The following is an 11,882-nucleotide window of genomic DNA, read 5'->3' on the forward strand; positions in this document are numbered from 1 at the left end:
TGTTTCTGTTTTGGTGATGGTTTGCATTTGCATTTTAAAATCTGGCTCTAAAGTTCTAGGGGTAGAATTCCTCCCTATGCTTGCAGGAAATTCAGGGTGTACATAGAGTAAGGAGTCTGAGCCTTAAGAAATAATCAGCTGTTTAGAAAACTCAATTTAAAAAGTAAATGCTAGGAAAAAACCCCAAGCATATGATTCTTCAATGCAGATAGCATTACTCCAGGTGAATGAAATTCAACACTTAAATTAGGCTTTGTAGTAAGTGTTTAATGTAGATGAGAGGGCTCTTTGTGCTGACACTGCCACTTCATGAACTTTTTCCAGTCAGTTCAAAGTTAACAAATGCTAAGATTTGTTAGTGGAGAAGTTTGATTTGTATCTTATAGCCATTGGAGGGGGGATAAAAAGTTCATAGTGAATGATATTATCAATCTGAAAAATCTGTGAATCTGAATTAAACAAAAATTAACATTGTCAGTTACTCCTTAAGCTGATAAACTCAGATTTCTATTTAGTCAATGATAAGTGTGTGGGAGAAAGTAAATAACAGGAAAAATGTTCACTTTGCCCATTTTGAGGTGGAGAGGCTGAGATGGAATGAAGGAGTATCAAGAAAGGGGAAAATAATTTCTTGTCATTACTGTGGCCAAAAAAAAGTCATTTTAGATTTCAATATATTCAATAGTCATGTATCTGATACCTGCACAAAGGCTGAATCTCACCACACAAAAGTCTGGCCACAAAAGGTATTTTCTGTGGTAGGGAGCTTTAGAAAAACATCTGGCAGCTTCACGGTCACACTCACATGCCATTTTTTGACATTTATCTTCTAGTGAGTCTGAAAGAAAACACAGTGAGTTTGATATTAGTCTGAAGAAATTAAAAATCCCCAATGGAATACCAAGAATTGCTCCCTCATGTTCCATATTTGCAGTACAAATGCCTTACATTTCACGTGCAATAGGAACTGAGGTTTGGTAAGACTGAGAATCAGTCTTAGTGCATCAGTCACTAATCACTGATCTTGGCAGGTGAAAATACAACAGCCAGATAAAGTCTTAAATACTCTTCTTACAGTTTTTTAATAAAGGAACTCTGATAATTGATCTCTCTTTAGAAAGTGGTATGGGATCCTCCCTGCCTTTCCTCTTGCTCTAGTGAAACTTGATTTTGGGAAGATATTCCATTCACATACCCTTTATAATCTACTCTAGGATATAGCATTAAAAATAATACATGGGATAGATACATGGCATGCAAAGGTGTTCCATGTCCAGCCTAAACTGCCCACCTTTTTTATTAAGGGGTTCAGTAAGAAGTTAGGGAAACTGTGTTTGTGTGATTAATCCATGTCTTGTCATGTTTGTTTTATAATTGTAGTGTTGTAACTTAACAGATTTCTTGGCATGAGTGTTTCTTCTTGGCATGAACATTTTCTTCTACAGCAATGTATTTTGGGTTCAGTGTGCCAACCCAGAAGTGTGTGGTTTTTTTCTCTCTGTAACTGTCTGTAAACTGAAGAATCCTTGATTACATTTTGTCTGTGTTTACCATTTTAAAAGCTTAGCCAAATCACTGCTTGAGATTTGTCCAGGAGCAGAACAAGTGTTCAGTTTGTGAATGAACTCAAATTCTGCCATGAAAGGAAAGTATTCTTAATGTAAATGTGTTTATGCTGCAGCTACTACTCAGTAGCACAGGTAGCATGAGCAACATGATAGGATAAAAATGAAAAGATGTTAACTGAGAACTATTGCTTCTTCTTTCTTCTCCTGGTCTTGCTCCAGACTTTATCTTCTCTATGCTATGCCAGGGACTTGGTTTCCTGACACCATGCCTGATATCTTGGCCAGTATTTTGAATATTGTCAGGAGCAAAATCTTTACAGCCAAATCAGGGTGGACTGTAATGAGATTAATTAGTGTGAGAGAAGATGTTTTGTCCATCTGGGGCAGGGCAAGATTTGAGCAAGTAGAGATTCTGAAAGAGGTAGACACTTGGGCAAAGCAAAGATTGAATATGAAAGAGGAAAGGAAGTAATGTCCAAACTTCCATTTGTTTTCAGGTCAGGCAAATTCTAAATTGAGTATGAAATGAGAGTTTTGTGTTCTCTGTAAATGGCCAACTGTTGCCTTTAAAACATGGTAGTCAGAAGCTCAGACTTGTTTTATACAAGTTTATGTAAGGGTTTTTGCATTTCTGTAGTGCAGATAATAACCAATTTTTAAGCGCATTTGCATTCTAGGTAGAAGCATAAAATTATATCCAAAGTAACTGACTGAGCATCTGATTTTAAAAACAAAACAAGCAAACAAAATCCCAAACAGCACACAAACAAAAAACCAATATAAAAGTCTAGCAAGAAAAAAACCCTGTAAATATTGGGGGCTTGTGAGAAGCTACAGTTTTAATGAGTCTTTAAATATATTGAAAAGCATTTGCTAAAACTTTGGGAGTTATGAACAAATAATGCAAAAGAAAAGCTGCTTTTTCCTGTTAACCATTTTTTGGGATTTTTCTTTCTTTGTGATTTCTTTGTCCTTCACTTACCTCAGCATGGCAAGTATATTTTGGAACAATCCAACAAAATTTGTCAGGATGTGGTCGGCAATCTGTTGCAATTTGTACACTTGTGTTATGTAGATATTTTCAAATTAATATTTGTTAATTTAACTTCCAGAAATAAATATATTCATCAAATATTACCTCATTGTTTGAAACTTTAACCTATAATTATCCATTCATAAATTGCAGCCATCAGTGCAACTGATTGAGGATAAATATGCCAAAAACATGTCCATTATAAACTTACAAATAGTGGGGAATATTTTCTGCTAAGTAGAGAAAACATCCTTTCTAAACTGTTACAATTTTCCTATCTCCTGTTTGTAGTTGCTCTCCAGCTGGAGACTTGCAGGGAGTTCCATAACATGGGTTCCTCAGCAAGTGTAAATGCTGAGTTAAAGGATGGTTGTGGTTGTGTTTTCTGAAAAGGCAATAGATGCTTGTGGCTCACAGTTTTGTTTGCTTATGTCAGTCAGAGGGAGGATTAAGAAAAAGAAACTGTATTCAGTTGATTGGTTTAGCTGTGCTTTCTGGAGGCACAGTCTATCCTGGCAAAAAAAGTTACAAAAGGAAGGATGGTAAACTAAGAGTTTTACAGTTAATTAAGAAAATACCTTTCTAAAGAGATAATTAGTAGAACTGAGAAACAACCAAACCAAACAAATAACACCAAAAAACTCCCAAGTGCTCACTCACCACACACAGCAGAATTGTCTTTGCATTCCCAGTGGTAACTTTCAGTCTTTGGCTGACACCCTGCTTGCTCTGCCCTCCCATAGCAGCAGTCGTGGTGAAAGCAGCACCTGAGAGGAACAGAGATGGTGATTTATGGTCACACAGTCTGGTGGGGTTTATCAGTGGGTCACTACAGCTGTGGAATAATAAAACACTCAACATCAGTGAGTGTACAAGCATTACCTGCTCAAGAACCAAACCAGGGTCATGGTTTAATAGATCACCTGGAAAAATTACTACTTTTTCATGTAATAAGTGATGAGAAAAATGTCTGATATACATTGAGCTATTTGAATCCACAGAGCATTCTCAGTTACATGTGAGAATGCTTTTCTCCTAGCCCCTTCCACAAAATGAACTGTTAGCTCATTATCATCAGAAAAAATTTGGAAAGTTGCTCAAAATTATTGTTTTGAAATTGTTCTTGTCATAATTGGCACAAAGAATTTTTAGGCTTTCTATTGACATTGTGAAACTGAACAGTACAGGTAAGAATTAATGGCATTTAATGCTTAAAAAAGGCATTAAACTATGCTGCTGTAGTGTCTCTGCTGTGGAATCACTGCAAGCCCAGAAAAGCAAGTAGAGGACCTGTAATGATGCAGTTTGTAACTTTTTGCTGCAAATTAATGACATCCTTTCTTTTTGACTTGCTGGAGGAACTGGAGTTATCCACAAAGTGGATTCATTCATTCATTCATTCATTCATTCATTCATTCATTCATTCATTCACTCACTCATTCAGTTTCCTCCTAACAGACTAAAACCATCAGATTATGTTAGGTAGATGGTGTTTAGGTTGCCTGAGGAACTTGTGTCTGCAAAAGGAAAAGTTAATGCTGTGAGCTCTCACTTTGCAATTACTGTTTTTCCTGTGCTTATTAAGTAATTACTTGGTCATTCCCCACAAATCATTGTGTAAAGATCCTGTGGTACAAAACAGTTGAACAACACAGCTCAGTAAATCCATTTCATGCATAGAAATTTTTAAAAAACCCCAAACCACACAACAACAAAACCAGAACAAAACCCAAAATCATCTTCTTGTCAGTTAATGTTCAATTATAAGTTACACTGATGATCGTCAGTATGCTATGATTTAGTACTAAATGGAAAGGTTTGGGTTTTAGAATTATTTTTCAGCAGGTTGAATTTTGCATAATTCTTATGTATTATTTTGAATACTAATAATGGAATGGAACTGTCTAATCTAATGGAAGATAGTAAAATCAAAAGATTTGTTATTGCCTTTGTTTTTTGATTTTTCTTTAGATAGCTTCAACGTTTGAACTTTAAAGCTTCTCCAACAAGACTTTAGTTATTTAACTCTTTGCTGAAACACAACAGCAAAGAAACTCAGTTGTACTGTGAATCCTGTACTAATGCAATGAGAATTTGAATTAAAGGCAAGATCGTGTACATCTACAGCAACACAATTTGGATGCCTCAGCATTTCTTAGCAATCTGAGCTGTGTTTAAACTTCGTTCCCTCTCTCAGATAGGCCTAATTTATATTTTAGTCCTTTCATTTGCCATCTGCATTCAGCACTGAATCATTCAGATAAATGGTTGTCTCACCAGTCCACTCTGTCCATGGGCCATCCCTTTCCCCCCAGGCCGCAGTAGCAGCCGTAGCGCAGGTAGGCGAAGGGCGAGCGCCCCGTGCTGCACCGGATGGCCCCGGCCAGCTCCAGGATTCCCCTTCGGCTTCTCACACGGCCTTCCCCAACAGTGCCCTTAGAAACTGCAAGAAAAACTGTTATTCAGTCCAACATGCAAATATAAAATAGTTGGGATCGTTTGGGTTTTTAAAGAGTTGATAAGAAATGACAGTACTTGAAAATAATCCAGTTTTATTTTTGACACTTTGGGGCCACGCTGCATGACCCAGCCCATAGTGAGCAGAATACTGAGCCCTGAGAACAGCTGCAGTGGTTTCCTGCCATGGAGGCAGTGTACAATGGCAGACCAGTCATTTCCAGCTGCTGAGGGCCAACATGTGTTCTGTGGCCCAGGCCCACCCAGTTGCTAAGATTAGCTGCTCCAGTATTTTCTCTTTTACATAATGTGCAGTTTTGCCCATATTATTTTGTAGAATGTAGTGCTTTACATTGGAAGGAAAAGGTCCTTTATGATAGGGTTTTGGTTTTCCTCATTTTTAGACAAAGCAGCCAAATAACTGGTGGGGATGGTGTGGTGGATGTAAGGCAGGGAAATAGATGGGTGCTTGGAGTTTTTTCCAGGGAAATGAGAAAGGTGGGGTTTAGTTATTTTCCTGTTTACTTTTGTTTGGGGTTGTTGTTGTTGAAGTGATTCTCACTCTTATTTCTCTGGAACAAAATTTACTTTAGGAACTCTATTTTAACCATCCCATATCAGTACTAAAGCAAGAGATCCCAAGCAGCAGAAAACTGTTGAGACTCTGGGTGACATTTTTAGGGGTTCATGTCATGCTGAGAGATTGAACTAACACACTGAAGACCCCAATGGTGATGGGCAGCCTTTCCTTGCAGTGCAGACTCCAAGCTATTTACAGCAAATTTTAAGAAGCTGAATGGCGACAAAACAAATTCATTTTAGAAGGCTTCCGATTAGAGTTTCTTATTAATTAAACTAATTACATATTTTGGTATGGGGAGAACAGTTTATAAACCTAAACTCCAGTACTGGTTACAGATTACAAAAGGCATTAAGATTTAATAATTGATAATACCTGTGATGGAGACAGACAGCAGAAAAAAAATAGACTTCATTGTTGAAGGCTTTGATAGTTACTTTCCTACAAAATAACTATATGGTTATGCAGTTTTTATATAATCTGCATAAGCACATAATCTATTATAATAGCATAATAGAGTAACCTTTTGTAATGGATTATATCATAATAGATTATGTGATTAACTATAATCAGTTAATGGAAAATATGACAGAAAAAATACCGGTCCCAGCACAGTTGAGTAACTTGAAATGTGTGGGATGCTGGTGACCTCTGACACTTGTAATGTCATGAAACAGTGGAATTTAAACACCTCATGAAATCACCTCAGTAAGAAATTCAATTGGTTTGTGTGTGAGAATGGTAAAAAAACCACTTTAGGAAGAATCTGAGACAGCATCACTTTCCTGACTGGTGACCACTCCCACATCTTGTCTCTCCTGCTTTCTGGGCATGTGATCTAGGGGCAGAAGTGTTGAAACAAGGGTGTTTAAACTTGCACATGCAGCTTTGGCCATTGATTAAAAGCAATCATATCCTGAGGAATTAAGAAAAGCTTCCTTGCTATGTAGTTGATTACAGTTTCATTTCAAAACTGCTGAGTTGGCACTGAGCTTCCTTGCTGAGACAGTCCACAGGATCTGTTGTGCATGGCTCCTGTTCCTAAACATTACCTGTGTGTTTAGTGGGAAGTTTTGGTTCTGGGTAGCAGAAGCATCCATTTGGTTATAAACAGATTTGTTTTATGATAGCATTGAGAGTGTTATCTTCATTGTCAGTACAAGTTCAGTAAATTCTGAGCTGAAAACCCTGCAATAAGGCCACAGCATTACAAGTGACAATTGGTTATGCTCTTCAATGTCAGTAATGGTTACTCTTGTAGACAGCCAGTAATGGCTGGAGGAACCATGGTTAATGGCAGAGCTGTGTTTGCTCTGCATGACCTTGGGGATTCTGAAAAAAGTGAAGAATTTTTGTGTTTTAGTTCCTGGTAACTGTGGAAGGATGGTGTAGGAGAGATACAAGTCATTAAGAAGAAAATAAGAATTTCCAAATCCTATTCCTGGTTTCATCAGAGAATTGTTTGTTAACCTGGGACAATTCCCAGTCCCTTGATTTAAATCCATGACAAGTAGAAGTGATGAACTCTCTGACCTGAGGAGCTCAAGTATAATATGTCATGTGTCTTAAAGGACAGGACATAAACTTTTTGTCCTTGTAATATATTTGTGTTACAGTATCTGGACATCCAGTTGTAAACCAGCATGGCATAGATACTCTGAATGTGATACTCTGTTTCAACAGCTTTATGAGCTGAGTTAATAAAAGCAATGAAATACCATCTGAGAATGCACAGAGCTATGGAAACAATCAGAGTATCAATATGTTGATGATGATAGTATATATGCTGTTTTGTGGATTTAAAAAGAATTTTTAAGCCATTCTTTCAAAGACTGAGGGTACAGAAACATTTTTTATGGTAAATATGTGTAAAAATTCCTTTAGGGATATCTCTATGCAGTCATAGTGCTCCAGTAGTTCTCAACTTGATACTTGGGAATAAGCAGACTTTCTGATGCATTTCCAAAATCTTGCAAAAAATAACTGTATGCCTTATAGAAACCTTAGTTTTTGCTTATCTTTTTACCTCTTGTTTCATAAGCCATCAGGAATGGCCTTTTTCACCTCATTTTATTGCCCACACAACTTACATGCTATCTCCACAAATTCTGGTCACATGCAAATTTTCTGAAAGGTTAAATTTGCCTGTCTTGATACTTTGGACCAGTTGGGAAACAGGTGAATTGCATTTCCCGTGCTCCTCACTGCCCACGGAGTGGGTGACTGAGGTGCCTGACTCAGAGCTATCGGAGCGCAGCCAGGCTCTGTAATGAGCACTCCAGGCTGGCAGAAACAGCGATTTCATTGCTTTCCTTACTATTCTTCTGGGGTTTGTCCCATGCAAAGGATGAAGTCTGGAGGATGATCAAAATGCAGAAGGAATCAAAGGGGCAATCTGAGGTCAGGAAGTAGAATTGGGGCAGGGAGCTTGGTGGGCCCTAAGTTGGCCCCATTATGCAAGCACCTTACCTTATGGGCTTTAATCACAGGGCTGCCTTCCCCCAGACCCTGCTCCATTCTGTGCCTAGAATCTGTTCTAGGAATTAATTGAGGCTCTTTAGGATCCTGCTATTTGCAAGATTTGGTGTGGTGAATTTGCAAACTGTGTAGGAATGTATAAGAAAACCTGCAAGAGAATCTTTTACTTAAGGCAGTTGATTGCTATTCTGGAAGACAGGATTTTATCCTTACAGCTGTCACAAAGGTTCAGCATGAAGTTAATTTAATCACTTTAAAACAATGCCTATTGATGTTTACAAATAGTAGGCTCCCAACCTGCTGAATATCCCAGGTTGGAGTACCAAGCTACCATAGCACTCAGTGAGAACCAGGCTTTGAGTAGTTGGAGTTCCACATCATTTTATGTAGTTGTAAGTTAAATTGGGTTCTAGCATGTCACCATGGGAACCTAAAATTAGAGGATGCTTTTTTGTGTCAGCCCACATACCTATCTGAAAAAGAGGGATGATAATATAGTTTCAGAGAAATTAGTACAATCAGATAGTGTACTGATGAATACCTCAGAAAACCTATGAGGAAATGGACTGTGAATTGTTACAACCAGTCTTTAACACTGATTAATAAATAGGATGTAGGAGACAAAAAAATAATTAAATATTTGCAAAGTGACTAATTGGCTGTGTGAAGGTGTGAGGCAGGGGTCCTTTAATTATATTCTCACATCATAACTGATTCATGAAGACTGATTCATTGTTCAGAATAACCCAGTTAGGGTTTTGTAGGCGATCTCAGTCCTAGCAATTCCTGCTTCTGAACTGCTTAGTAACTCAAGTGCTCCGTGACAGCTCACTCCAATACCCAGAGAAGAGCAGGGGTAAAGCTACTGACTTTACAGAAATATTGTCATTGCACGTGCAAGCTGCAATCTGATTTGAAACACGGAATTTCGTTAGCGGAGTTGAACATTACCGATGAACTTTACAGAAGTCATGTGCGCCCCTCCAGCCCCGCTGCCGTGTGCAGGTGCGGTCCGAGCACCGGCCGGGCTGTCGGGGCGGCTCCAGCCGCCGCTGGCAGCGGCCAACCGGGGGTTCCCTTGGGCGAGTCCCAGCCTGCTGTGCCCGAGCGCTGGCCACCTGTCACAGGGGCTGCTCTCCCTGGAACACCGGCACCTCCCGGGAGTGTTCCTCCCAACACTCCTTTCTGTACCCGTCTTCCCACCTGCCATCCCCATGCGGCCGGGTCCGGCCAAGGGAGCGCATCCAGCAGAGCCCGCGGCCGCTGTCCTGCCTGGCGGGCAGGACCGTGTGGGTGCCGAGCCCCGGCCCGGGGCCCGGCTCTACTCACCGGCCGTCGGCAGCAGCAGCAGCAGCAGGAGCGGGGGCAGCGGCGCCATGGGCAGCGACGGGCGGGGGCAGCGGCGCTGTGCTCGGCGGCGCAGTGTGTAGGTGTGAGCCGCAGCCCGGCGGGCCGCCTATAAAAGGCGGCTTTGTGCCCCGAGCCGGGTCCCCCCGAGCCCAGGTCCGCGCTGTGCTGTCCATCTGGCCAGAAGGGAGGAGCTGCCGCTGGCGGGAGCTGGGAGCTGTCACTCGGGCAGCGGAGCGCGCTGCAGGCACGGGGATCACACCCCGCCGGTCTCTGATGGGGCCGCCTCTCCGCTCCTCCGCACCTTCCTGCTCTGGCAGCTGTATTTTCTTTTTGAATTACAGCAGTTCCTTGGTACTTTAATCCAGAACTAGAAGAGGAAAGCAGGAACTGTGTTGTAAGTTAGTCTAGTGGTTAATTATAACCAGTGCTGAAGACGTGCTCTATCTGGAGTCTGCATCAGCCAGACTTCATCTACTGATTGCTCCTTTCCTTGGATGACTAAAGGACAACCAACTCCTAAACCGGTTGCGGGTATTTGTAGCTTGATAAAAACTTTTTAATTGTACTGCAAACAAAATAAACTCTCAAAGTGAGTAATTTTTTTATACATTGTATATTTGCATATTTTTCCATTCCCTTTCCAACTCTTGCATTACTTTGTAAAACATACAACTAAGTATGTTAATGTATCTTATTACAACCAGTTCCATTGCTTCTCTCAACACACAGACAATACCACTTGCTTTTATGTGATTTTTTTTCTGTGTTCATACTTTCCAACTATTTCCTCAGACCTTTTATTATTACACTGAAACCAGTGCATTTCCTGTCAGTTGTTCAAGCAATCAGGAGCCCTGAAATTTAGAGTATTGATTTTGTGTGCATGTGTTTTGTCTTGTGGCACTTATACTTTTTCTTGTTTTATTGGCATTATTACATTTCAGGATATTACCACCATAGGATCCCATTGAGGCCTACACTGCTAGGATATGGAGAGAGAAATAAAACTAGTTTTATTTATGGAACTTACAAAGAATTTTTTATTTGTCATGTCATCTCACTATTGGAGAGAAGCTGGCAGTTTGGTGGGGGGGTTTTCTGTATGGTATTTTCATCAAAGATATTAAATCGTTTTTTTCATGCACATACGGAGGAATAATTCTATTTTTGCATTAAAATGCTCTGATTTCTGCATTATAACATTTGTCTTTATTCAGGAGAGGTAGAAGATCATATGTGATATGATTCCAAGAAACAAAAAGCATGCACAGACAGATCAGATTTGTTTTTGTAACGCTCTCATTAATCCAAGCTCTCTGAAATGTTTGTGTTGGCACAGAAGTGAGGGTAGCATGGGATAAATGTGGAACATTGATTGGAGGCAGGATGTTGATATGCCATTGAACACCTAGTGGGCCTTTGTGCAACCCCTGCAGAGCACCAGGCAAGGTGTGGCGGCTCAGCCAGGACTGTGCATGGCACTTTGCAAGGCGGAGGGTGCCTGTGGGAACTCCACACAGCAGAAACAAGCAGGATTCCCACGCAGGGTTCTCTGCTGGTGCTCTGCAGAGAGGGGAAGGTTGCTGGAGGCTTCCCTGATGCCTGCAGATCTGTACCAAGCAGCCACAGGTGCTGTGTGCTGGGACAATGCTGCCAGCCCGTCCCTCTCCTTCCACCCCTGTGCCTGGCTCTGGCCAGCATGGGGAGCACAACTGCCACTGTGTGCCCCAACACTGCTGGGGCGGAACAAGAGTGAAGTGCCTTGTGTGGCAACCAGAAAGGTGCTCATGACCCTTGTAAGTGCTGGTAGAAAACCCATCTATTGGGGATTTTTATTTTTTTACATTTTTTAAAGATTTCATTGCTATTGCCATCAAGTGGGTCAGGACAATTTTGCTATTACTCATGGAGTCACATCGCTAATTACTGTTAGCCTGGTCTGGCACTGTCACTTACACCTCATTTGTTTACCCACTCTTCCGGTCAATAAGTCACACCTATTAGAACACTTCAGTGTGTCCGAGAGCTGCCTAATGAAACTTCCACTTGAACACTGTCCCATCCAGCATACCATTGCATATGACAATGAAAACAGTATCCAAGGGAGCAAGATGAATAACATTTCATCTTGTTCTTCAGGACGCTGACTGATGCAATGGGTTAGTGCAGCTGATATGTTTTTCTCTGAAGAAAGGAAAGTAGCCTTAAAACCACTGAAAAATCAAATGAGACTGAAATGCTCAAACTACACGGAAAGTACATAAAGATGTGTAGGGACTGAAACTGTATATAGCGATGAAGTAAGGAATGCAAGTCATGAGTTCTGATTCCTATGAGTATAGTAAAAGTTCAAAGGAGAACACCCAGTGAAATTGGTGAGAGGGGAGGAAATCTGATAGAAGGAAATACTTTTATT

General features: G+C 40.6%; 1 protein-coding gene across 1 annotated transcript; it reads right to left on the minus strand.

Moving 5' to 3' along the window:
- Positions 1-246: 246 nt before the first annotated feature.
- On the minus strand, positions 247-9,910 carry PLA2G10 (phospholipase A2 group X). Its single transcript, XM_071444219.1, is given in 5 exon segments — positions 247-728; positions 731-838; positions 3,262-3,368; positions 4,879-5,044; positions 9,446-9,910. Coding segments are annotated over 5 exon segments (480 nt in total). The 5' UTR covers positions 9,495-9,910; the 3' UTR covers positions 247-678.
- Positions 9,911-11,882: the final 1,972 nt, after the last annotated feature.

This window comes from Agelaius tricolor, unplaced genomic scaffold (assembly GCF_023055355.1).
Source record: "Agelaius tricolor isolate 1412-34295 unplaced genomic scaffold, bAgeTri1.0.p SCAF_19, whole genome shotgun sequence".
NCBI classification, from domain to species: domain Eukaryota; kingdom Metazoa; phylum Chordata; class Aves; order Passeriformes; family Icteridae; genus Agelaius; species Agelaius tricolor.